Raw genomic sequence first — 27922 nt, forward strand, 5'->3', positions numbered from 1 at the left:
ATATATATATATATATATATATATATATATATATATATATAGCTAGTTTAGCTGAGCATACCTTTGAAGACACATCACAGTCATCATGAATTACTTTTTACCATTCGAGGGCACACATAGGAGAGCATCATATCTGCCTGCTGAATTATAATATGACTTTTGACGTGGACTTCATTATCATCAGGATGAGCAAGGACCATGTCCCACACATCGAGAAAGTGAACACCGATTCCTCCTAAAACCCTTCGCAGCATCCTATTCATGTCATAGTAGAGGTAATTTCCACTATGTACATTCTGGGGTACGTCAGTGTTATCCCGAGGATGTGCTAACTTCAAGATAGCTATGGTATCAGGACATCGCTCGAATAATCTAAGAAGAGATAATTTGAATTGGTTTACGATGCTAAGGTACGCCCTTACTGACCATAATCCGTAATGGAAGCTAAAATTAAAAGCGACAACAGTTATCTGTGATACACACACGGAGCTATTTATCCTGTCAATGAAATCACTTCCAAACATGATATTTGTGACACTTCGGGCACCACCTCCCATTCTTAATGCTAAAAAATGTTTTTGGAAGTTTACTCGGCCACCAATGATATCCAGTTTTCCAAAAACCTCTTTTGTAAACTGCATAATAGTAGAATCTCCGATAAAGAAAAACAATTTGTCTGATGCACACTTAAACCTCTGTTCGGGAGTCCACTCCTGACTTCGACAAACTAATGGCACAAAGGTATGATAGCTTTTCCAGTATCCGCTTGACAATGGCATGGGAAGATCTGGTCCGCAGGTAGGCACATCTACTTGTTTGTTAGAATCTGTAGACCATGAGCAAAGAAAAAGATTCAGTTTACATAGAACTTGACTATATCTCTGTATAATATTTTACAAATAGACAATGCAAAACGTTTTCTGTCAAAAAATCTTCAAAAATTTGAAAATTGTGTTGTTAAACACTATTATTATTATTATTATTATTATTATTATTATTACAATTTTAGGGGCTATAAGTATTATATAGATGTCTAATAACAGTTCATTGAAGCTGTGGGAATTCTGAAAAAGAGGTGTTCGAATGCAGGCCCATCGTGGCAGTCGTGGGCGTGCACAAAACAAGGCACAGCGACTGTGGAGAGTCTATGCCAGTGTATTTGCTGCAAATATACGTTCACGCATGCGCACTCGTTTTCAAGTGTAGTCTGCCAATATGAGCATGCGCATACCTGCGCGTGAATGTGTAATCTGTACACTACGTCTCGTGCTATAATCTTGTCGTTGAGCTTTGCATATTGACAGAAACTGGAATTACTGCAGATAATACTTTTCAGGACATCACAAGTGAGTCCCTAAGGTAACAAGTAGGTCGCTTAGGAAATCCTTTCAGAAAGTTCACGCCGACTGTGGCCATTTTATGGAGTATAAGCTTATACGTACCTGGAGCGACGGTATACAGTATATTGCCAGATAATATGCGATGGAATTTTGCGTTTCACATCGTTCAATCATTCAGATGGAAATGCCGGCCTTCTCCAAACTTTGAAAAAATCAGGGTGACAGACTTTGGAATGCTAACTCTTGTATAACAATGAAGTAATTTAATGAGAAGACATTTGTATTCGAGCTCGGCAACATTTTTTTTATTTGAGAACTCTCATCATGGCGGATTCACTGAAACAGTGAGTATTCAACAACTTTTTCCTATGTCCATGTAGCACTTGTGCAAAAATAAGCGAGTCCACAGGCCTTTGGCGAATCAATAAATGCGTTTTTCACCCAGCTGTATGGTTGAAAGATGCGTCCGTCACTTTGGGACGAGCTAGATAAATGCAGTCAAAACCAGCTGGGCATAGAAATTTGCCATGGTATGACTTTGTTCTGGAGATGACCGGCCGTGCGGTGGAACTTTGCAACAAAGTTTCCATATCTGAACTGACGTACTTGAATGACAGGCACAAGAAACGATTGCCAATAAGCGAGCTGAACTCTAACGCGAATGGTTGGATAATTTGGAGGATGTCTAGAATGATCTCGTCTCATTAAGATTATTTGGCGGTCAGTATTGAATTTCAACTGCGTCACAAGTTTGCGAAATGAGTATTCCGTCGAACGGTCAACGAACGATATTTTAGAAATCTGGAGACATGGCACATCGCATTTTTATTTTTCGTATTTTATATTTTACAAAAGATTTAAGAAGCAATGATTTTGTCGAAAATTCTAAAAAAAATATAGGAAGATTTGATGGCGAACACATTTTCACTTGGGGTCAACTAGCCCTGCGTACGATGCTGTGTGTTCCGCTACAGCTAATCGCCTCGCTCACCACAGCCCTGCAAAGACCCGTACGTAGGGTCGATGACTTCAAATCCATTTTGGGACTTGACGTAAAATGCCAAATTACTGCCGAGATTCAGCGTTCTTGGGCCCAAGTCGTATCCCAGCCTACCTCAGCTACTCGATCGCTTCCAAAAATGGCAGTCTTTTATTCACTTCTCGTAAATAATCGTCGATGTCGGCAACTCTCTCGCTAGCCCTGCGTTACAATGCTGTGTGTTAGCTGTAGCACATAGCATCTTACGCAGCGCTAGGGGTCAACATGGGGTCGCAGCCATGTTGCCTCAAAACTTATTTCTGTCTGCACTCAAAACTCAAAAATGTCGGATATGAACCTGAAAAATCGATGCAATTTTGTCAAACTTCGGCGAAATTTCAGCCTATAGACAAAATTTCATCTAGGTAAGGTAAATTTACTGAAATTTGATCGACAAATAATCCTGAGCTTGAACGTGACAGCTCGCCTTCTCCGGGAAGTCAAGCATGCAGCTGCCCATACACAGTTGCCCATATGGCCAGGTTTATGAGATTGTTTTCAAGCGACGGCGGCAGACCGTACGGGGCTCTGGATATGAACCTACCGCCGGTGTAGCTGTAATAACTGTTGCGTTGTTTTTAGTGCCCACGGAATGTAGCTGTAATAACTGTTGCGTTGTTTTTAGTGCCCACGGACGAAGTCCTGGGAGAGTTATAGGTTTGGTCATGTCAGTCCGTCCGTCCTTCCGTTCACGCAGATATCTCAGACATGCCCTGGTCAATTTCTTTCAAACTTTGCAAAAGAATAGTACCCAACCCCATACAGATGCACGTCGATTTGTTTCACAATGCGATCGAATTTGGCCGTGTTAGAGGACTTTTTATTTTACACCTCCATAGACTCCCACGTATAAGGCAGTTCTCCATAGACTCCCATGTATAAGGCCAAGAAAAATAAAAATATAGTTTCTCATCGTATTCATATTGCCTAAAGGATGCAGTGACACAGTTTTTTGTCCCCACGGATAAAGTCCAGGGGGCTTATAGATTGGGTCATATCCGTCCATGAGTCCATCAGTGAGTCCATCGGTTCACGCAGATATCTCAGACATTTTGACAAAATATCATGTGACCTTGGTGACCTTTGACCTCAAATATACATTATTGTCCATAACTCAGTAACCACAAGTGCTAAACCTTTCATATTTGGTATGATGGGACACCTTATGACGCCATATATTGTACGTCATTAATTATGCGCATATCTAATTCTGAGCAAGCCAATAGAGCTGGATGTCCGATTTTTGGTATATAGGGATAACTATAGGGTAGAAATCTAAATATGCCCATCTAAATATTAGACATCTACCATCGAGAACAAAAGAAATTTGCTGTTATTTGAATATTTAAGGAGTTTAAGCAATTTCCACTATAAATAAAGAACCCCTGCCTCAAACTCCACAAAAGTTGCTAGACATATGTTGCCGTTGTCATGCCATTGCTTCGTTTAATAACCAGTTAATCAAATGCCTAATTGACAGGAGGAAATTTTAAGACCATATTTGAATAGTAGTATATATTGTCCTCAAAATCACTCTATCACGGCCCAAGTACTCATTGCCTTCAGCAATACTGCCTTGTTATTATTATTATTATTATTACTATTATTATATTACCATGTCGCAACCACCCCATTAAAAAACAGAGACAGCAAACCCCACTTTTTTATCAGCACTCAAGCCCTTCCTGTGTATACTCTAAGCATTACAGCTCAGGGGAAGCAAACACTGACTTCCTGATAAGACTGAGAATTTAATGTCCTCATCAACAATGTCTACATTAAGTAAGCGAATCAAGTATGCAAATCTGTTTTAGGCCTGGGAATTCTTTCATATTTTGAAGGAAACTTTAATATTTTAGGGGGAAATTCTTGGAATTTATCAGTCTATTCCTGAGAAAATAATAAAATATCCAATCTACATAACAAATTTATTTCCCAGTTAAGTAGTAAATACAAAATCCACACAATGGCCAGTATGTTAAGTGGTCTGTTGTATCAGTGTGCCCTTTAACTAACATGATTGTAAAAACTTTTGAGTCAATTTGAAAATTGCCCCTTTTCTTGACAATTTTCTTGTGTGTCTCAGAGAATATTTATGTGTTATAACTCAAAAATAGGCATTCACAATATTTAGTTGTGGAGACGATTTAATTTGCACCCTTTCAAGCGAGAGGCATTCTCTGAGAAGTAGATACTCTGAGACTTTGATGTACTTACTTCATTTACTTCCAAATAAAACACAAAAATATTTCTGCCCATGAATATTTTGCAGTGGTACTTAGTCTCAGCAGCTGCAAAATCAGTGTTTGTCCATGGCTGAATGTGTACATGGATTATGTAACCTTTGATTGTATTGTTTGTGTATTGCATTAACTTCAGACCCCAGTAAACCCGATTTAGAAGGCCTAACACGGGTGTAAGTTGTAATGGGGTGGTCGCGTCATGACTACAACTTTAGGGGCTATTTATCATTATGTTGCAAATAATCGCTAAGTTACTTAAAAAAATTATGTAAAATAACATAGGCCTATAGGTCATGTTGATTGATATGCAATGATACTACATTTCCTTCTAGTCTAATGAAATTTTATTTATATTTCGGTATGAAGTTGTAGAACCTTCTAACTTCCTCAGCACTGATCTGTTGTTCGAGTAATTGTTGATAAATGCATTAACTTTTATCATGTTTTTAATTCCTGATGCATTTTATCTAACGAAACCAGACCCAACTGTGTGACAATTTTCTCTACTGGCTTAGAGGGTTTAACGAACGCATAATGGGATTGAATGCATGCGCTATACCAGCTCGGGCCGTTGATAGGATCAGCATCAGTAACATCTAGCCATATCTAACCCGTGAGTACTGCTTATGCTGTCATATCTATTTCGACCAACTTGGATTGAATTGGTTTGCAGTCCTTTGGATTTTGGAGACAGGCTATTGAACACAGTCTTTCAATATTTTATGGTGATAGTGAAAGCAGTATTCTAGGCAAATATCCTGCCCAAACAAGCCGCAGGGATGTACATACGGAGGCAAAATTGCAGCAAGGAAGTTGTCACTATGTGAGGGTCGGAGGAATGACCTCGAAAATCCAAAAATCGTTGTGTACGCCCCTATTTTTTGACAGCTTGGGTTGGAGACCTAATCAGCGTTCAAAGTTGTCACAATTTCTGTCCGTTTGAATGTGTCCGTTCTTCTTCCGTCCATCCATATAAAGATTTTGTTTAAGTCCCAATCTAAAATTAGGGGAGGTGGTCTACATAATTAAGTGTCATTTGCATAATTGATTAATTTGTGCCTTATGCTACATTGCCATCTATAGAATTACTAACCAAACTTGATGTAACTGTGCAGGCACTAAAACTGTTCAGTACCATGCCGAATAATTGATGTAATCTCACAGATATAAGCTTATTTGCATATTTAATGAACTTCTATGATTTGCCTGTCTATCAATACTGAGTGTACCAATTATCATGAGAGCCATGCGTTGATCATACTTAGGTAGTGGCAGTAGTAGAACAAGAGGCGACTCTCGTGTATTTATTGCATTTATAGGCCTCCGGAATCATGTACAATTTTGAAGCGGTATGAAGTACGCACTGCAGTACAGAAAATCACTGTTCAGAAAGACATTGTTTTCTTGAATTACATGCCTCATAAAAAATACGGAGAGTTTAACCAAAATTACATCATTTGAAGACTGTGGCAAGTTGTTAAATTTACATTGATTTGGGTGGGTAGAATATTTATTTCGAATATATATAAGACGGAGGTCTCTGTAAGTGGGGCATTCTAATAGGAACTTATCCTCAACCTTGTTTTGACTTTGGTCGATTTATGATATACGTTTCATATTAACTTATTCATATATTTGATAGATATGTGTAATTAGGCTTTATGTCAATGCTGAGACTATCGATTTTGACTGGATCTCTGCCATGTATTGATCAAACATAGGTCTACTTGTGTTTTAAATTTTATGAACAAGAGATTCTTGTTGGCATCTTATTTGCATATGTAATGAGTTTCTGTAATTTGGCCCTGCATCACTTCTGAGTTCAACGATTTTGACCAGACCTCTTCCATTACTTGAATATAGGTATGTCAACTAATTTTCTAACAAGTTTTAACCAGCACTACATTCTAATTATTAGCTTATTTGTATATTTGATTAATTTAGGATATATCAATATTGAGTGTATAAATTATGACAGACCTCTGCTATTTATTAATAATACCTAAGGCTTATTATGTTCAACATTTTATGAACACGCTATTCTAATTGCTAGGTCATATGCATATTTAATGAATTTGTGTTATTAGGCTGTACATCAATATTTAAATGATGCCTATACTGTCAACATACAGACAGACGCAAGTGTTTGGGGTCAAGGTAAACAACTTTATTCCAATGTTGACTGGCTATGAGCCGGAATCAGCCACTCTAGGCGTAATAAGATACATATTCTAAAGACGACAATGCAGAAAAGAAAGAGAAAAAGGAAAAATTCAATTTGCGAGCTAGTAGGGTAGGGAGGGAGGGTGAGGAACTGAGGTCGAAGCCAGTTCTGATTAACTATTAGGTGGCCTCGTCCCGAGACCGTCCAACTTACAGCCTCGAAACCGGCCCATTTAAACGACAATAAAACAAGTATTATTGTTCACTTAAATGATGCCTATACTGACAACATACAGACAGACACAAGTGTTAGGGGTCAAGGTCAACAACTTTATTCCGATGTTGACTGGTTATGAGACGATTTCCGCCCAAAGCCCCTAACAATAGTAGTAGGCGCTAGCCCTCCAACGCCAGTGGAAGTAGCATTATTGTGGCTATGTGAGTCCATGCTTGGTTTGTAAAGTTCTTACTGTAAAGGTCCTGGAGCTATAAGGAGTGCGTGGAAACAGACATATGGTAGTGCCATTCCTGTAAAGGGTGTGTCTCGTGACCTTGCAGGGTGTCTAAAGCTCTGAAGTAGTGTTTAATTTCGTGCAGGCACGATAAATCGTAATAAACAACGTGCCTCTTTACGGCAACGGCTTAGCGCCACCCGTTTAGAGGCTGTGGTTGATTATGTAGAGATTTGCGGATCTATCGCTGGTTTCCAGCACTGGATGAACGGAGCCAACCAGAAAGTACGTGTCATTAAACCGTATAAATTATTTTAATTAGCAATACACAATGCAACGACGTGGCTGATCTTTGTGCTCACCACTGCACCACGCCTAGCTCACTGTCGACGAAGAGCGCGTAATGTGTAAACGTGTAATGTTTTTGGACTCAACCACTCTATCCACACCAAAAACACGATATTGATCTGATAAAATATTAAATTGAACTGAAAAGCATCGGGTATGCCAACTTAATAATTAGCTCATTTACATATTAAATAAAATGTTGTAATTAGTTATTTAACTCTGAGAGTACTGTGCGAAAGTTGATGAAACCGGCTACATATAATGATATAAGAGATATCTGATTGTTCTTATTACACGCCTCACACGGGTGTCGATTATATTGGTATGAATTGGGTTTATTGACAGGAATATTAAAAACATAATACAATAAATCCTCGTCAGATGGATACAACACAATAAATCCTCGTCAAATGAGTTATATATTACGTAATTACCAAGTTCATTATATATTCAAATGAACTCTTAATTAACTTGACACAACTAATTGCTTCACACCACAGGTAAATATCGGTCCGATCACTATCTGCAGCAGAATTCATCAAATTTGGTGCATTTATATCGGAGTTATATGGCTAATTATGAAACTTCATAAAATATGCAAATGAGCTATTTATTAACGTACGTATAATTTGATATATATTAGATCAATATTTGTTGCTCGCATCAACAAGTTTGGTGCAGGAATTTCAGAGTTATGTCACTAATAACAAGTTCATTATATATGCAAAAGGGCAGAAAATTGACATGACACTCACAGTATTATCATAATGTTCTAAGATTGTCATCTGTGTAAAGTTTCTTGAAATTTTGTGCAGTATTTCTTGATATATGTCTACACTGTCATTACTGTCTCCATAGGGAAACAACTGTACGAAAAAAAAAATCTTGCATAAATTTATCAATATGCCAGCCACATTAACCAATATCTAATCAGTTCTCGCAAGTAGCATAGGGTACCTGTGTACCAGATCTGACTTGAATCAGTTCAGGCGTTTTTGAGTTATCGTTTAAACAGACAGACAGGAAGGCAGACACACACACACTCACGGACAGACAGACAGACATCGCTATTAAATTAGTCCACGTATGAACACGTGAGCTAAAATTGGTCAAGTGTTCAATTCACAAGAAGAAATAACAATTTTTTCGTAAATTTACATAAGAACAATAGCCGTGGCTGTTTTGGCATACTAAAACTAGATTTGTCTCATTTTGTACCGATCCGTCGACCATCGCGACGTTCAGTCTTGGTGCAGTGAGGTTACTTGCGCTTATCTGAATGATGGATAATTTGGACGTTATTGTACCAGTAAACAAGAAGCTTTGAAATAATCCAGACTTGAGATGGCAGCAACTGTGATCAACTGTGCTGCCCGATTCAACGAGAGACGCTGACACTGCTAGTTGCATTTGTAATACTGTATGTCAACTGTCGTCGCAGTCACCAGGAATAATCCCATCATTTTGAACTTCTTGGTCTACATCGTTAGAACATCCTCATCTGTTACAGCCCAAAGAATTCTGACATACCGTTACGGTGAAGAAGTGTCAATTCATTTGTGTATGAACGATACTAGCTTCGTTTTAAAAAGCTGTGTGTCGCATCTCGACTCCCTCTGAATCAAGCAAAAGTGCACGGTGCGCCGTTGCCGTAATGCATTGATTTGTGTACATCAAGCCCGAATAGGCTGCTTCAGAGGTGTCTTTCGTCATCGACCCAAACCTATTTTCACCAAGAGGTGAGTTACAGATCCATACTTTTATACGTGTCTCGAAATTCGGACTTCGGTCTTTGAAAGAAAAGCCGACTGTTTCGGATGAAGTTTAGATCGATACGTTTAAGGGGTAGACCCACCTTCCTTGGTCATTTTTTTGTTTTATGGTAAATTTTGAATCTGTCTAATATGGCCTTTGAGTGGACGAAAGTTTGAAACTATAACATATTCGGAAATGAGTTAGATTTTAACAAAAATGAACATTGTAGGCCAGTTCGCGTGCCGTGTTTTTCTAATGTCTTAACGGTTTCCAGATTAGTCAAGGCTATCTCAAGAGCGTAAGTAGTTACGTTAATTCCGTCCAGAGGAGTGCGCATGCGTCAGTCTTCTTCCCAGCTGCCGGCAGGAAGTATGTCGCGGCTATTGAACATGCTGAAGGTAGCCGTCGATTGCGAAAGCATGGTCCTCAAAAGCGAAATATCCAGCATATTGCCGGGAACGAGAGAACAGTTAAAATTGTCAGAGTTACAGTTAGGCATAAAACTCAAGTTTCCGATGCGTTGAAAAGGTGTAAACCGGAAATGGTCGCAAGCGAGGACTGTAACGCAGAACGCTTAGTCATTCAACAAGTTGCCTGTCCCGTTTTTCTCGAGGGTCTATGACTAAACTGAGCTTCGAACAAAAACTTGAGATACATCTTGCGCACAACAGAGAGGCTGCTTGTTGTAGTTTAAGTTATTTTTACCCCGTTTTCCTATGACACGTATTTAATAAAACTGTTCCTGTATAAAAAAAATAGCGGCCGAAAATACAAATAGTAGGTCTTTGTCTTTACATGTTTGCCAAATAAAGTCCAGCATTCAAAATTAATCGCCGCCAAAAACCAAAACGTACATTTGTGTCCGCAAATGACGTGGACTCAATGCAAAGTATCTTATTTTAGTCTGACATTCAAACTGACGCCACCAAAATCAAACTAGACCTACCTCGAAAATCCAAAAATTACGTCTTTTTCTGATAACAGTTTACATGTTTGTCTGCACCTAATGAAGTCCGACATTCAAAATTGATCCCGCTCCGAACTAATTGCGACTGATGATAAAAATGTCAGATGATTTTTTACGTCTGCAAATGCCCAGTGAAATCCGGCAACCAAAACTGTTACCGGCCCCGCTTACGTTACGGTTTACACGTAAAGCATGCAATGAAGATTACGTTCCTGTACGTCACCACAAGTTTTCTATATTTTTTTGTGAAAATGGTTGCGACGTCTTTTTGTTTCGACAGTTGGGCGAGCAACATTCCTCTCAGTAGAAATTAGAAATATGCCGATAGTTCGAAATTTTATAACGAGAAAATCGCGCCGGTGTCTGCTCTGCCCGGTTTGGAAACGTGAGCTTATTGTTTTGTAAATTCTATGCGGGCACAGAGGGAATGTGATGCGGACTCCATAACGCACGTACAGTTTTGCTATATTACATTAGAATGATGCCGTGATTTACAATGTAAACACAATGTTGACCTAGCATTTGTTTTTCAATCTGTACCGGAGCTAATCATACAGCAGACATAATTTGTCTCGATCAACTGAACTTTTATTGGCGGACTGCTCATGAAGTGAGTCGAAGTCCAGGATCGAAATAAATCTCAATTGAAAAGTATGCGATATTTCACAGCACAAATTCATGTCGTTATAGCTTTAAAATCATTGCGATTGAATTGTTATTAGGTAATTATAAACTTATGCGGCAAATTTTAAAGTTGAAAATAATAGAATAATTTCCATGAACTTGAAAAAAATTAAACAACGATGACGTGATTTTTCCGAATCAGCAACTTCTTTTTCGTGAGGATAAACTCAATCACGCTGAAAAACAGCGTGCTGCTGGTCTGTCTATCGTCGTTATTATACTGTACTTCAACGGACAGTCGCCACCGGAGAACGACGAATGCTCGTTTCCACATATCAGCAAACGCGATATTCAACTGTTTGACTGAAGTTCACGCATTTCATTACTTGTTCAAAATTCGACCGTCGCGATTTTAGAATGACGCATTCAGTTTAATATCAGCGTGGTCACAGATTCACATCTGTTTTAGGTACTCGCCTCCATGGTACTCGCGAAGCCAAAACAAGTCGCTTTTAGAATTGTTCAAGTTTCGTGTCAGAATCGATTTATTTCAGTTTTTCGCCAACTTTTTATCTTACTATTAGGAAATCGTTTTAGATACCAGATATTGTCAGGTGTTATATTTAGTTTAGCCTAACGATGGGTTCTAACCTGGCACAACACAAAGTTAGCCCGGCACTGGTGCTTCTGAAGTCGGAAACCGCGTTCATGTAGCTGTCCGTTTTTAGCTCCATGCCATGTTCAAGGCGGACTGTGGTCGTACTTCAACATGCAGTACGGAACGTAAAAGCTAACGTACGCAACACGGCGTCTGAATGAACTTCGTCTTTGTCGGTATGTACCACATTGTAAATTCATTGTCACGTGTCTCTCTTCGGGCAGGAAGCTGAAAACGCGGTGACGATTGCGCAACCAAAAGAGAGGAAAACACAATGTCATCGGACTTGGCATGCAAAATCACATAATTTTTACGAAGTATATACGCAGCCAGCCATTTCTTCGCTTGATAATCAAATTTTAACTGGTACACTACAGTGCACAGTTAATACGCTAGTTTGTATTTAGCAAGAAGATTATCCCCAGATTTAGCTCGGAATGACAGTTGTGTAAATAAAGCTTAACGCTTACGCCGCGAACTGGCCCTTTTCAGTGTTCATTTTCTTCCAATTTTCACGTCATGTATCATTTCATTCATACCACAAATTCAGACAATTGTGTAAAAAGTCCTATACTTCATTATGGGCTGGGAATTTCCACCGAAAATGTGAGCGAATCGGAATTTTAGCTGACTTTCTGCGATTTACTCTCCGTTCCGTTTTGGCAATTTATCGCAACTTCTGGAGAGTGTAACTTGGCGCCACGTAGACGGATTAGCCTCATCTTTGCACAGATTATAGTTAGTGACTATGTCTACAAGACCATGTCTCAGAATTCCGATAATGTTCCAGAAACAAAATATATCGTGACAAACGTGGACAAAAGCCGTTAATTTATTCAGAATCCACTACTTCTCACTTTCAAGGCTAATTGTGCAAAACAAAGCTGAGTATCAAAAATCCAAGACACAGTTTTTTACACACCTTACCCTGCTATCGATTGCAGTTAACGGCTCAAGATGGCCATCACCCTCTCGTACTTACACTTTTTTATGTGAAAAACTCAAAAACACACATTTTTTGAACAAAACAAACACACGCAAATAGGTTTTGAAATATTCTTACAATTTTTATAGTCTTCAATTGTCGAGGTACCTAACATACACTACATGTCGGGTTAAAGATTCATTTTAATGGTGAAAAATCAGGTTAAAGAAAAGAGTCTGCGAATGTGGGTCTCCCCCTTAAATGCACTGACTGGGCAATTTTCGAAAATGCTGATTTAGGGGGCCGTTTTAGCACTGCTAAAACAGTATTTTAGCATCGGTGGAATGAGCTCTTGCCAAATCAGAATGGCGCATTGTATACGTTATGCAAATCTTTGCACACTTAGTGTACATTTTAGTTAATAGTATACGTACGAGTATACTTGACGTATTTGGCAAATGTACAGAATCAGCATAGATGTATATATTGTTGTACATCAAGCATTTTGCCCAGTGAAAAAAACTTAATCTTTAATTTTATATCTAACTTAAATGGTTTAAAAATAGCTATTACTATGACCTCGAAGTTGTACTTATCAACTAAAAAGCATCCCTATATAGGCAATGAATGTCTGAAACAACTCAATCAACTAACCTTATTAGTTCTGTTCCAAGCTAAGATTTTATGCTGCTTGAAATGTTAAATATCAGCAAATACTGTGATTTACCCATTCATTTATACCCATTCATGTATTTAAAAGTATTTTAGCGATTACTATAACTTTAAATGAGTCACTACATAGAATAAGTATATTTTTATATAGGCATTTTTGAAGGGTCATGAATTTTCATGCATGCCTTTTGGGAGGGTCATCATTTTGTGCGCCATTGATAATATTTTGTGGTTCTAATTACCACTATGTACGACATATACATGTAGACCGCCCATGGAATTACTTTTTTGGTTGTTGCCGAAGTGGTTCCCGACCAATTTACCCTTCTTTCTTTCAATTGGCACCTTTTTTAGCAGGAGTAGTAAATGATGAAAATGACGTATGCCATTTCCGTGGTAATACACCTTTACCTAGCTATTATAACCATGCCGACAGCGATAGATCATTTTCGGGCATTGATCGCGTCATTAATAGCATTTAGTCTTAGCTAGTGCCCGAGAAAACCCTTTGGGAATATTCTATTTCGGCTTTAAGGACCGTACAGATATTACCAGGGGTAGGGCCAGTGTTTTTTGGGATAGGTTGCTATTTCTGTCCCGAGCATTTTTGAAGGGTCATGAATTTTCATGCATGCCTTTTGGGGAGGGTCATCATTTTGTGCACCACAATTGCTACTATAAGAAGGCCAAGATGTGGTCGGTACAGTACTTCATCCAAAAATATCAAATCATATACATCGTAATCTATCGGGCAAACTGTTAACAATTTCCCCCTAAAATACAAGCTATATCTGTACATTTATATATTATGTATAATAATTTATGTAAATTTGCTTTGCTTCAAGTAGAAGGTAAAAAGAAAATGTTTGTACTGAAATTTGATTTTGGGTTTCCATAAAAATATTGATTTTCTATACATGGTGGAGTATATGAAGAAACTATTGATTTTTTCCAAGATATAGATGTTTAAAAATTGACATGTCTACCTGCAAAGTATAGGGTGGTTACAAGTGCATATGGTACAAGAAATCTGAATTTTAAATTTCACTGAAATGTTGATTCACTGTATATTGCTTCTATGAGGAAACTATGAATCATATACATTTCACAAATGTAGCTTCAGAATACATAAAACAAGCAAACAACAGCGATGACCTCAACAAATTGACAAATTTTATAACAAAACACCTTCCAGATGATGCAAAATTCAATATACCATTGCTAAAACACTCAGTCAATGGAAGTCCGCTAAAGTAACTCCTCTGTTCAAAAAGGGTATCAAAGATAACATCTCAAACTACAGACCTATTTCAGTCCTTCCTGTTCTGTCAATATTGTTAGAAAGACATGTACATAGTCATTTTTACAAATTTCTTTCATTTCAAAATTTACTGTCAGATAAACAATCCGGTTTTCGTACGTTCCACTCTTGTCAAACAGCTTTGACTAACATTACCAACTCATGGTACCAGGCAATCGATAGTGGAAATCTAGTAGGTGTTTTACTCGTTTATTTTAGAAAAGCCTTTGACCTAGTTCATCATGGTACTTTACTTAAGAAACTCAGACTTTATGGTTGTTCAGAGCAGACAATGGGCTTTCTCACTTCATACCTCGCAAACAGAACTCAGTTGGTGTCCTTTAATGGAACCCTGAGTGATTCTCTTCCTGTCAGTACAGTGTACCGCAGGGATCTATTTTAGGGCCCCTGTTGTTCCTACTTTTTATAAATGACCTCCCTCTGGCTTCTGAAAATTCTGATATGTATATGTATGCTGATGACACAGCAGCTCAGGTGATCAGTCCAAAATTAACGAAATTGAAACCAAGCTGAGCAGAGATATGAATCTGATCACACGCTGGTGCGATCAAAATAGCATGTGTGTTAATTCACAGAAAACTAAGGTTATTGTCATTGGTACAACGCAGAAAAAAGCCAGAACGAAAAATCACATCAATGTTATGTGTGGCAATGATCAGCTCGATTGTATAACCATGAAAAATTTTTGGGTGTAACCATTGACGACACCCTAAATTGGGAAAAGCAAGTAAATTCAGTTTGTAGTAAGGTAGCCTTTAAATTGCTGCATCTGAAACGTATTCGTCCCTTTTCAACCCAGAGAGCTAAGATGATATTTTATAATTGTTTTATTTTACCCCATTTTGACTATTGTTCTAACATATGGGGTCATTGTTCCAACAAACTTTTACTTCGTGTTGAAAGATTACACAAAGCTGTAGCAAGAGTACTTTTAGACTCAGATTTTAGCACTCCTAGTCGTAATTTATTCGACGTTTTAAACTGGTTACCATTTAGAGAAAGGATTGTTTTTAATGAATCAGTCTTGATGTACAAAGTCAAAAAATAATTTGGCTCCTAATTATTTGAATGTTTTTAGAAGCGTCCAGAACGTCCACAGTCGTAGTACAAGATCTGTAGACAGAAATGAATTATATATTCCAAGACACAGAACTCAAATTTTTAAGAGGAGTTTTACGTATAGCGGTGTCAAAATATGGAATAGTTTACCAGCAGATGTCAAATTTTGCTCTACTCTTCACTCTTTTAAAACGAAATGTAAGTCTCATCTTTTGGGCAAAATGTAATTTTTAAGCCATTTTTGGCGTTTTTTTATATTTTGTCGTCTGTTTCTTGCTGTCTTAATGTTTTGTTTTTCTCTGTTCTGTTTTTTTTTTATATTCTTTAATGTACATATTGTATATTTCTTGCATCTCGACACTGTGTGAGAAGAGCCTTCGGCTCAACAGTCTATCGAGTTTAAATAAAGTCTAATTAATATAAGTATTATATAGAAATAATAACGCGAAATAATAACGCGAATAATAATAGGTTCAATTTCCGTGAAAATTTCACCATAAGGGTATTTTGGGTCGAAAAGACCAAATATGATATCGATTTTACTGCCCCATGTTTCCATGGTAACCATTTTAGGGGTTGAAAATTTCAGTTTTTCTAATATCCCATGAAAAGTTACTTTGATTGATATGAAAATTATCCAGTGGGGGAGTTCGGGTCAGAGAACACAAAAACCAGACTTATTTTAATGTTTCGAGTTGCCATGGTAACTATTTTGGGATTGAAAATGTTACTTTTTCCCTAATTCCTATTAAAGAACGATTGATTGATGTAAAAATTTGATCATAAGGGTTTGTCTGGTTAGCACACCAAAAATATCACTCTCATTGTAAGTGAGATGTTTCCATGGCAACCATTCAGGAGTAACAATTACCAGTTTTTTAAAGATTTCACCTAAAATCCAGTAATCAATAGAATGTGTAATATCAAAGGGATATTTTGGGTTAGAAAGACCAAATATCCAGTGTAAAAATCCAGTAATCAACAGAAATATTATACCAAAGGGTTATTTTGGGTTAGAAAGACAAAATATGATATCCATTTTTACTGCCCTGTGTTTCCATAGTAACCTATTTGCATTTTAAAATTTCATTTTTTTCCAAATTCCATTAAAAGTAATCCCAGTTACTATGCAAATGCTCTCCTAAGAGTATTTATCACAGCATGAACTCCATGTTAATTTTTGTTTTATGTTGCCTTGGTAAAAAATTTTGGTAACCACAGTTTTTTTATTTAAAACCATAGACCCTCGAGAGGGTCTATGCTAAAACATAATTCACTGTTTTTTATTTATTTTATGGATGTCTAAGTAACAACTTAGAAATTTGTTCTATAATAAAATAATTGTAATTTCTTTGCCTTCATTCTTGGATGAATAGTAAACATAATGTACATTGGGGCCATTCTGGTCAAAATTATGTTTTTCGTTAATTTTAGTGTGTTGGAATTAATTTATATAGACCAGAAATAATTTTTGAAGTATTTTTAATTTTGTTTCATGCAGTCATCCCAAATAAGTGTTATATAGTACAGTACTAACTCATTATGCATCGAATTATGTTTATGCCTTCAAATTAATTTTATGTGCTAAAATTAATTCTACTAGTATCTCAAATTAATTAATTATAATTTATAATATTAATAATTAATTAATAATTATTTTTTTCGTTAACCAGAGAAGAAAAGGCTATTTTACAAGATTCTGCCTATGAAGTGAATTTTCTAGTCTTTTGATGTGTATACTTGCACACAAGGAAACAGGTATAATGGACGACAGTGGGACTCAAAAGTTTTGTGACCTATTAACAACCCGTTTAACCCTCAGAGTTGTATGCAAATTTTAAAAGTCGCCATGACGACCTGACAACAACATGGCCTTTTCAGCACTAAGACAGTGTAGCAGGGCTAAAATAGGCCATGGCCCTTCTGGCGGGAGGAGGCATAATTTCTGTGTCATTGTGATTGATACATTATTATCAAAATGCGACGAGAATGCGTTTTTATTGGCCATTGTTTCCTGTGTCTGTCATTCAAGTATGCCACTGAGTTCAGATATTGAAACTTTGTTGCAAAGTTCCACCGCACGGCTGGTTGTCTTTGTAATTTCCAGAACAAAGTCATATTATGGCAAATTTCTGTGCCCAGCTTGGTTTGACTGCATTTATCTAGCTCGTCCCAAAGTGACGGACGCATCTTTCAACCTTTCAGCTTGGTGAAAAACGCATTTATTGATTCGCCAAAGGCCTGTGGATTCGCATATTTTTGCACAAGTGCTACATGGACATAGGAAAAAGTTCGACTCACCCTCTCGATTGTTGAATACAACCACGGTCCATGATGAGAGTTCTCGAATCAAAAACTGTAGTGTAGCCGTGCTCGAATACAAATATCTTCTCATTAAATTACGTCATTGTTATACAGAGTTAGCATTCCAAAGTCTGTCACCCTGTTTTTTTCAAAGTTTGGAGAAGGGCGGCATTTCCATCTGAATGATTGAACGACGTGAAATGCAAAATTCTATCGCATATGTTCCGGCAATATGTACAGTACTGTCAGTAGACATACGCTTCTGAGTTACGTAAGCTTATAAGCTTATACTCCACAAAATGGCCACAGGCGGCGTGAACTTCTGAAAGGATTTCCTAAACGTCCTACTTGGTACCTTAGACACTCACATGTGATATCCTGAAAAGTATTCTCTGCAGTAATTCCAGTTTCTGTCAACATTCCATCATTTTTAAAGGTCACAACGACACGATAGCGCGAGATCGGAGACGTTCTACTGTCACGCCACGCACTCTCAATTGCGCATGCTCTGGGAATCGCGTCGCGTCTCTGAAGGGCGCGCGCGTGTTCCGACAGAGAAGAACGCGAATCGCAGGGTTTCTGCCAGACTACACTGCCAGGGCGAAACATGCGAAATGCAGAAAAATGTTTATTCTGCAATGCCAATATGATGCTTACGAAGTAAGTCTGAATAAGTTTTAAATTATACATCAGAATGAATCCATTGTACATTGGTACGTTTATGAAAGAATTAACTTACAGGATACGTGTCTGAGATGTTTTTCAATTTTAGGTCAGTTATTAGAGTTGGGGTTGGGGGTGGGGGGTTCTGAGACCTAACTTAAGCAATTAAGTTAGATTTATAAAATGAACTTTTAATATTACCCCTACTGTATGGAAAATATTCGTTCGGTGGTCGCAGCATATCAATTTCACTGCAGAGAGAGAGAGAGATTTTTAATTTATATTGGAAATCTTTTCATAGTCGTGACTTTGATAGAAGAAAACTAAAAACAAAATTAAATTGAACCGATTGAACGTGTATCCGTAAACTTCGCACAAAAGTTAAAAGTCTAGGCCTGCTGGTATCGCGTAAACTGCTTGGTGTCACTTTTCCGACAAGCATTTAATTACCCCTTGGCTTAATGATATCCCCCTCTCTCCGAAAGTATGATGCATAATTCTGCGCTGCACGTAAAACAATTGGAAGTCACCCCTATTGACAAAATAAAATATACAACACCTCTTTTCAGAATTCCCACACAGCTTCAATGAACTGTTATTAGATTTCTATATAATACTTATAACCCTAAACTTGTAATAATAATAATAATAATAATAATAATAATAATAATAATATGAATAATTTTTTTCCGATAAAAACCTAGCAAAATCTGTCTATCTATAGACACTTGATAATTGATATTAATGTACTTGATTAGACTAGAGTGGTTACGAGTGCATGTGTTTGCAAAATATTTGATTTTGGAATTCCATCGAAATGTTGATTCAATGTAACAGATGGTGTTTACCCTCAATAGATGTTGCTCCCTTAACACAAGCTTTCCACGGAACTGCCAATGAACATACCTGGCAACATTGCCATGCCTCCACTCATACTCTTTCTGCACAAGCCTACTACTGTATGAGACTGTCTCATTCTTTGTGCCATACATTCTACAAAGAGGCAAGTCTACACTTTGTCAATACATGTATCGAACTTGATGTATTTAATTCTGATTGGCTGTTCCAGGGCACCTAATATTAACACCTAGTGCATCAAATCAATTCTTCTTCTTCTTTGTTTTGATATGTACTTTTCTGAACAGGAGTTTAATTTTAGTAATAAACGTTCATTTGAAAAATCAAATCTTCTTCCGCCAAATTTGATAGACGTACAGAAGAAGGGCCCCTGATTGTTTTGATTTTCTACCAGTGAGAAGTGCCATCCTTCGTCAATTGTCATCAGTTTGCGTTGTGAGTAGTGTTTAGTTCTTTTGGGTCTTGCTTCCGGTCCTGTTTCATCTTCGACTAGGTGGATTTTCTTTGGTTTTATTTTTTTTCCATTTGTTAACCCGTGGTCGGCAATATGGCCGCCCGGGAGGACAAGCCATTTCGAAATCTTACACGCAAGCATGCTGTCAGGTGTACTAATATTCAAGGTTTTTCCGTTGAAAGCTATGTTGAAGAGATTGCAAAGAAAGTCAGAAGTGAAAATGTTATTGCTGCATCTAGAATGAATAAGTCCGTTGTTGTGTTCGTAGCAGCACTCGGTAATGTTGAAAGCATTGTTGAATCAAACTTCGCTTTGTTTGATGAATTAGTCGATGTGGAACACATGGTGAAACCGGCTTCGAAATTAATTCTGTCAATTGTTCCTCCTTTCATTCCTGATGAAGTTTTGGAGGAATATTTATGGAAACTTGGTAAAGTTGTTGGACATATAAAACCAATCCCTCTTGGTTGTAAAAACGCTTCGCTGAAGCATGTAAAGTCGTTTAGACGACAAGTTCATGTTTTGCTACACAATGAGAACATCAGTGGTGTAATTAATATCAAATATGTGATGATCGTTTTATTCCGTTTACGTATTTGTCGATGAACTGCGTTGTTTTCATTGTGGATTAAAAGGTCATATCCGTAAACGTTGTCCTAACTATCATGATTATAGATCGTCAGAAAACAACGATAATGACACTGAAATGTTAAGAAAGATCATACTTGTGTGGATGAGACTCAGGAAATTAACACCTCAACTTCGATTAACGTCTCAACGTCAACTCGCTTTGTTGAAAACAATGAGGCACAATCAGAGTCCCCTCACAAAGTCACATCTGTTGATGAAAATTCTGTAGATCAAAGACCTCTCACCTGTAAAAACAGTCAATTCACTGACGATCAAGAGAAAGAAAAGGGTGTTAACTCTGCTGCAAACGTCCATGCCGATGAAGACAGGGTACGAACCCCTGCTTCGCCTTCGTTCTCTCAGCTCCCCTCAACTCCCGTTTTTTTTCATTTGACCCCCTTCATCGTCATCATCTTCACTTGTTCAATATCAGTCGCGTGAGTTTCCTGAGACTCATTTTTCAGATGTCAATATAAATGAGTCTCAGGACCTCTTTTTTTCTTCTCAGTCTCAGTCTCCAAGAAAAGTTTCTCAAAGTCAGTTTACTTGGTCAGGAGTGAAAACATCAAACTCGTTTGATGTTCTCAGCAAAATTTCTGATCATGACAATGAGTCTGTTGCGTCCAAAATTTCTGACGTATCAGAATTTCACGCAAAGCTGCAAATCAAGCCGTCTAATTTGCTTGAGTTTTTAGAAGACATTAAAGGCTCTAAAAATATGATAGAAAAATGTAAAGATTACTGCTCAGATTTCAAAGTTCTCATAAAGTCATTTGTTAACTTACGCAGGTCAGATATTGTCACTAGTCAACAAAAAGTTCGTATCCATAAACTTGTGGCAAAGTTACAACAACATGTTATACAATGTAAAAGCTTGGCTATTACTAAACATGGGAAGTAAAATCGTTCTTGTTTTTGCTTGTCTAGTGATGGCAAGTTTCATTTCTTGGAACGTAAATGGTTGCCATGATTCTTATACGGTACAACATTTTGTCTTCGTTGAAGCATGGAGCAGTTCTTTCACCTGTTGTTGTAGTTCTGGCTGGAGTGAGCCAACTTTGTAGACTCCAGCTTCTCCAGGATTTCTGAGTTCTGAAGCTTGACCGAGCCCAGCTTTGAATTTAGAGTATCTTTACTCAAGTCAGTTTCAGTATCACTATCTTCATAATGGTCAGAACTGACTGTACTGACAGGTTGAGTTATAGTAGGATTATCCCTATCCAAATATGGCTTAAGCATATTTATGTGACATAGTTGTTTTTGTTTTCGCCTGTCAGGTGTTACTATGATCGATGTAATTTAAATCACTCAATTTCTTATCAATTAGATATGGCCCAAAGTAACGAGCATGGAGTTGTTTGCCAGGAACCGGAAGAAGAACAAGAACTTTTTGACCTGGTTCAAACTTCCGTTTTGAGGTGCTTTTATCATATTTGATTTTCATTGACTGCTGAGATGACTCAAGATTTTCTCTGGCTAATTCACATGCTTTAGAGAGTTTTGTACGAAAATCTGACACATATTGTAAAATATTCAGACAATCATCATCGTCTGATAGGAATTTCTCTTTAACGAGCTTAAGTGGGCCACGGACTGTATGTCCAAATACAAGCTCAAATGGGCTAAAACCAAGAGACTCTTGAATTGACTCTCTAACAGCAAAGAGCAGAAAATGAATTCCTTCATCCCACTGCTTCTCTGTGTCAAAACAGTAGGTCCTAATCATGTTTTTCAAAGTTTGATGAAATCGCTCAAGAGCACCCTGACTTTCTGGATGATAGGCGGATGACCTATACTGTTTAATGCCTAGCTTATCCATGACTTGTTGAAAATACCAGACATAAAGTTGGAGCCTTGATCGGACTGGACACATTTAGGGAGGCCAAATAAAGTGAAAAATTTGACTAAAGCTCTCACTATAGTCTTTGTCTTTATGTTTCTCAGTGGTATGGCTTCTGGGAACCGAGTTGATGTACACATAATTGTCAACAAGTACTCATTTCCTGATCTTGTTTTTGGTAGGGGCCCAACACAGTCTATTAGTATCCTACTAAATGGTTCTTGAAATGCAGGAATTGGCTGTAAAGGGGCCTTTGGAATGGTCTGATTTGGCTTTCCTACCATTTGACATGTGTGACAAGTTTTACAGAAATGTGCTACATCCTGCCTGAGATTAGGCCAATAAAAGTGACTGACAATTTTATGATAAGTCTTCCTGACTCCTAAAAGACCAGCCCAGGGGTTTCATGAGCCAGGCGCAATATTTCAGCATGATAGGACTTTGGAACCACAATTTGATGTTTTATAGCCCAATCGTCATCAACCAAGACATCTGGAAGTCTCCATTTACGCATGAGAATACCAGATTTTGTATAATAACAGACAGGGCTATTTGAAGTTTCAGTCTCATCAACAACCCTGTAAAATAAACAAGAAATATCTGGTTTATTGCATTGTTCTTCAATAAGATTCGATCTAGAAAATGTCTGACTTTGGTCAGCAGAAGTTTTACTGGAAGTTTCAAATCCACGAGGGATAACGGAATGATCCGTGTCAAACACCTGACTGAGAAAGGTGTCATTTAAGTCAACATATGTGACATTATTTTTGAGAGTATTTTGATTCTCAGAGGTTTTCTATGACATGGCTCGAGTAATAGCACATGAAGGGAAAAGCCAGGAATTTCTTCCTCTATTGGCTCTGGATTCTGATCTTAACGAGGATTATCAGTCACAAGTGGATTATTAATGACCTTGTCCCCAGCAAGGTCGTTTCCAAGAAGAAGGTGAATACCTTCAAAAGCCAAAAAGGCCTAATACCTAAAGTCACTGGTCCAGAAACAAAGTCCGAAGACAAATAGACTTATGGAGAGGAACAGGAATAAAGTCATTGCAATCTACCCCTTAATAAGAACTTTACAACCTGAAAATGACTTTTTAGAAAACGGCAGGGTATCTGCCAACAAAAGAGACTGGGACGCCCCGGTTTCTCTTAGAATTTTGACAGGGGTAGCGGAAGAAAATCACTAGAAAGTGATATAAAACCATCATGAATAAATGGTTCGAAAATACCCATAATGCTATCTTGAGAAGAATTGACCTTGACCTCATTAATTGGGGATAAGAGGGGTTTAACCTCCGAAAATGTGTTGCACACATTATTAGACTCTAATTGAGTTGATGAAGAAATAAAGCTGGTGGGCTTAGATCCACTTTGACCACTTTGACCTTCACGTTTTCTTTTCAATTTGAAACAATCTGACATTAAATGGCCGTCTTTCTTACAATAATTACAAGAAAGTGTACCGAACTGTTTGTCAGAAGGAGATTGAGACTTGGGATCTGATGATGTGGGAGTGTTACTTGAACTCTGTGAACTGTTGTCATTTGATTTCCTACTCTCCTTTGAGAAATTCTTGGATGAAAAGGAGGAGTTAAATTTACCTGCATTGTTTCTGTTGGAAAAGGACTGGGATGGTTTGCTGACAAATGATTATTTGTGGGTCAATGAATAATCATCGGCCAAACCTCCTTTTGTTCATTGATAAACGTCTTGATGTCACTCCGAAAGCACCTCTTAAATTCCTCAATCAAAACAAGTTGTCGTAATTTGTCATAATTCTGACTGACCTTTTCCGAAGAACACCAACGGTCGAACAGTTGTTCTTTTGTCTGAGCGAATTCAACATAAGTTTGATCCTTCACCTTCTCGCAATCCCTAAATTTCTGACTGTAAGCTTCAGGCACAAACTCATAGCCCTTGAGAATTAATTCCTTCACAGAATAATAATTTGAAGCCTGCTCTACTGACAACTGAATGTAAATTTCTCTGGCTCTACCCACCAAAGCGCTTTGCAAAAGCATAGACCAGGCATCCTTAGGCCAATTCAAACTCAGAGCAATTTTCTTGAAATGGAGAATTTTTTTGTCAACATCCTTTTCTTGGAAAGGGGGAACTAACCTGAAATGCTTAAGGATGTCAAAATTGTCTGAAGGGAAGAATTTTCCTGACTTTCCAAGCTCTAAACGTCTCATTTCTAACTGCAGTTGGTGTTCTGCTAATTCTCTTTCCTTTTCTTTTTCCTCTCTTTCTCCCTTTGTCTTTCTTCCATTTCTAACTGCATTTGTATTTTTTCTTTTTCCATTTGTAATTCTTTCTCTCTCATTTGTAATTCTAGTTTCTTGATCTCCAAATTTGTCTGCATTTCTAATTCTAATTTTCTGAGTTCAGAGGTAGACTCGGGCTCATAATCTTTAAGGGTGGATTCCTCAAATTGTCCTAAATCAACTAAATGTTTTGCAATATGGTACTGTATTTCCCTCTTGCGCATAGATCTTTTGACTTCTACTTTAAGAAAATCGGCCATTGCAATGAGGTTGTCTTTTTGAGGGAATCAAATGCGTCCTGATCAAGGTCATTCATAAATTCGTCTGGCTTGAATTCCGCCATGATTGAATTTCGCTGAGTTCACAGTATACAGTATTTTTGAAAAAGGCAGGCAAAATGTTGTCGAACGGCTAAAAATATTCGTATCCCGGACAAGCCCCCAATTTTGTTACGTGCAGAGAAAACGAACAAAAGGGTAAACTCAGCAGTTTCCCTTTAAACAAAATTTATTACGAAAATAAAACTAATTGCTAAGTCAGGGATAGAGTACAAGCTTTAAAAGTGTACAGACTACTTATCTCAGCTGGGATGGCAAAGCTCCAGTCTCAGAGTTGTAACAGTCAGTCGGATGAATGAACAGTCCTTTGGCTTGCAGGCTTGAAGTTGCACAAAGTCCACAGAGTAAATCCAGCGTTTGCAGTGAAGGTCTTGAAAAGTCTTGAGAATGACTACTGCTGGAGTTTAGTAACACACAAGAGACACGATCCCCAAAAGTCTGGCTGGAAGCTGTGCACGTCCTTTTATACCCATGTGCTTACATAAAGGCATATAAGAACAATCTAGAACTTTTATTGACATGCTAATTACTGTTCTAAAATTATCTCTCTTACACAACTAATTAACTTTCCAGAACATTCCAAACATGACTAATTGAATTAAAGGTTGTGATGTCATTAAGGGCAATGACCTTGAGAATATTCTAGACTAATTGAACTCAGGTCATGATGAGTGTGTGAAAATGACCTACATAACACAATATACATACCAAGTTTCGTCAATTTTGATTGAGTCAATCAATATATATATCGCTTATGAGGAAAGTTCGTCACATATGCAAATTAGCAATTAACTTTCACGTCACACCTCTACGTCTTTCATGGCTGATAAATCCCTGTATGATCAACATTTGAAGAAAACCGCATACAATTCTGTGCAGCCCTTCTCATTGTACGTCTGGGATTTTTTTCTAAAATCATTAATTATTCAAATTAGCATGACATATGCAAGTCACGACCACCAAAAACTAATCAGTTCTTGTCATTCTGAAACAATCAATGTACAACACAGACATTCAGACACACAGATACAGACAGACAGACATCGCTGCGACACCAGCTCGCATTTGTTAACACGTAAGCTAAAAATGAACGATATTGGTATAAGCTTACATTACATTAATTACCTTGTATATTCACTTTGATTGGGCTTGCTGAAAACATGGCTTTTCTGAATTTGCTGCAAAAAAGACAATTATCATACAGTTGTATTATCGCATGTGAGATGATGACATATTTCGAAGTGAGGTCATTTTGCTATATTTTCATAGGTGGCCTTATAAAAGATCAGGCAAGTTGAGTGTAAATTAGGTATTTTTTTAAACATCATTATCTGAGTACCAAAGAGTGCAAAATGCTAACTCTGTCAGTGACAATACTTCTCCTATTTCACTGAATTCCGTTGGATTAGGTAAATTGGTAATCACATGTGAAATTTTTTGAAAGAAAATTTATATTAGAAAGCGTAGTTGTATTTCATGAAACCGAGATTACTAATACAATTATTTTCTTTCATTCTATTAATATGTCTCATATATATATATATCTCTTTTGTCTTTTGTTGACTAAATCTTCACGTTGCGTTCTGTCCATGCTTCTACCAATGGCAACATGTATTTACTTACCCTTCAAACAAATATTTCCTGTCCTGAACTTCTTGCTCTGCCCGGTCGAACATTTGGCCAACACGGTGAGTAATATTAGTCAAGGCACTGCACGGCAAAGATGCTGGCTTGTTACAAAGGAATATTGTCTCACCAAGAGCCCACGTATTTATAAAAGAGCAGCTATTCTTCCATATTCCTTCACTAATTAATGTACAGTTACTCCATTCGATAACATTTCCCTTCATGAAGGTTCCCAACCATACAACCCGCCCGTCTCTGTATTTCATCAGATCATAAAATAGGATAGCTTCTCTTGTAAAAGACAAGGAAACAGTTATAGAGGCCTGTCCTTTCCAACCTGCGTAAAAGTACATGCTGTATGTCCCGTTACCATAATCGACAGTTCTTCCAGCAGTGCTTGTTTGCATCCGTGCATTAAACATTGTCCCGGTTATAAAGTCGCCACCCCTAAGACGTCGGTTCCCATATTCGTCACTTGTTTCTATGATTATGTGTATAAAATCACCTCTGCTAAATGTCGATTTGTCGTCTTGCAGATAAAACCTTGAAGAGAGAAGAAAGGTGGACAGACAGACAGACAGACAGACAGACAGACAGACAGACAGACAGACAGTCAGAGACAGAAAGAGAGACAGAGGGCAAGGGCGTGGGAGAAGAGACGGATTGTAGAGCAACAGAGGAGAGACATATACATATGAAGAGAGAAATAGATATATTACAGGGAATAATAAAAACGTGCAAAGAGAAAGACATGTACTCTAAGATTGCATATGGTATCTAGTCATATGTATTGATGATCAAGTTGAATCACGAATCGTAAGTTTTAAATTGAAATAAAAAAGGTACATTCGCTATATGGCCATTTACTTGCATTATTCCATACCTGCTTTACTTTTGACGTTTTGCTAAATTAATACGTCGACGAAGCATGGCCACAATTATTTTGCAAAAGATCTAAGTAATGCCAATCAAAGATTATGGAATCGACAAACATTTCTATTTTACAGAATATCTCTCAATGTTTGACATAAATCTACTTGAAGAATTATCATACTGGTATATACCAAGGATGGTGACTTACTTAGATTTTGAAACTGAAGTCGGACTAACTGCATCCGGGCCAGCCATCAGAGGTTTGTAACTTTGAGGAGACATACTTTCTCGCTGTAAATGTTTGTAAGACCATTCAAACTCCTCGACAATTCCAATCCATCCCAAGTCAAAATGGTTGAAAGTGTTGTATGGGAACATGACATCATGCGGTCGAAGTGGAACCACATGCCCCTTACCGTCATGGGAATGCTTATAATGATCTAAATTGCTTATGCCGACGTGCTTAGGTGCTTCGTTTTGCTGATATGCACGAAAATGTTGACG

The 27922-nt window shown here is 37.6% G+C and overlaps 1 protein-coding gene across 1 annotated transcript; it reads right to left on the reverse strand.

Annotated features, from left to right (window-relative positions):
- LOC139117791 (NXPE family member 3-like) lies at positions 1 to 27922 on the reverse strand. Its single transcript, XM_070681044.1, has 4 exons — positions 27627 to 27922; positions 26543 to 27088; positions 26045 to 26097; positions 1 to 826 (listed from the first exon to the last, which is right to left on the reverse strand). Exons 1-4 carry the CDS (start codon positions 27794 to 27796, stop codon positions 84 to 86), a joined length of 1512 nt encoding a protein of 503 aa, XP_070537145.1. The 5' UTR covers positions 27797 to 27922; the 3' UTR covers positions 1 to 83.

Source organism: Ptychodera flava, chromosome 18, assembly GCF_041260155.1.
Source record: "Ptychodera flava strain L36383 chromosome 18, AS_Pfla_20210202, whole genome shotgun sequence".
In the NCBI taxonomy this organism is placed as follows: domain Eukaryota; kingdom Metazoa; phylum Hemichordata; class Enteropneusta; family Ptychoderidae; genus Ptychodera; species Ptychodera flava.

Excerpts from the sequence above, each read along its gene's own strand:
- LOC139117791 (XM_070681044.1), bottom strand. The coding sequence starts at position 27,796 with ATGTTCCCATACAACACTTTCAACCATTTTGACTTGGGATGGATTGGA. Across the intron at positions 27,089-27,626 it reads ACTTCAGTTTCAAAATCTAA|GTTTTATCTGCAAGACGACA; the intron begins GTAAGTCACCAT and ends TCTCTCTTCAAG. Across the intron at positions 26,098-26,542 it reads AGGAAATATTTGTTTGAAGG|CAAATTCAGAAAAGCCATGT; the intron begins GTAAGTAAATAC and ends TCTTTTTTGCAG.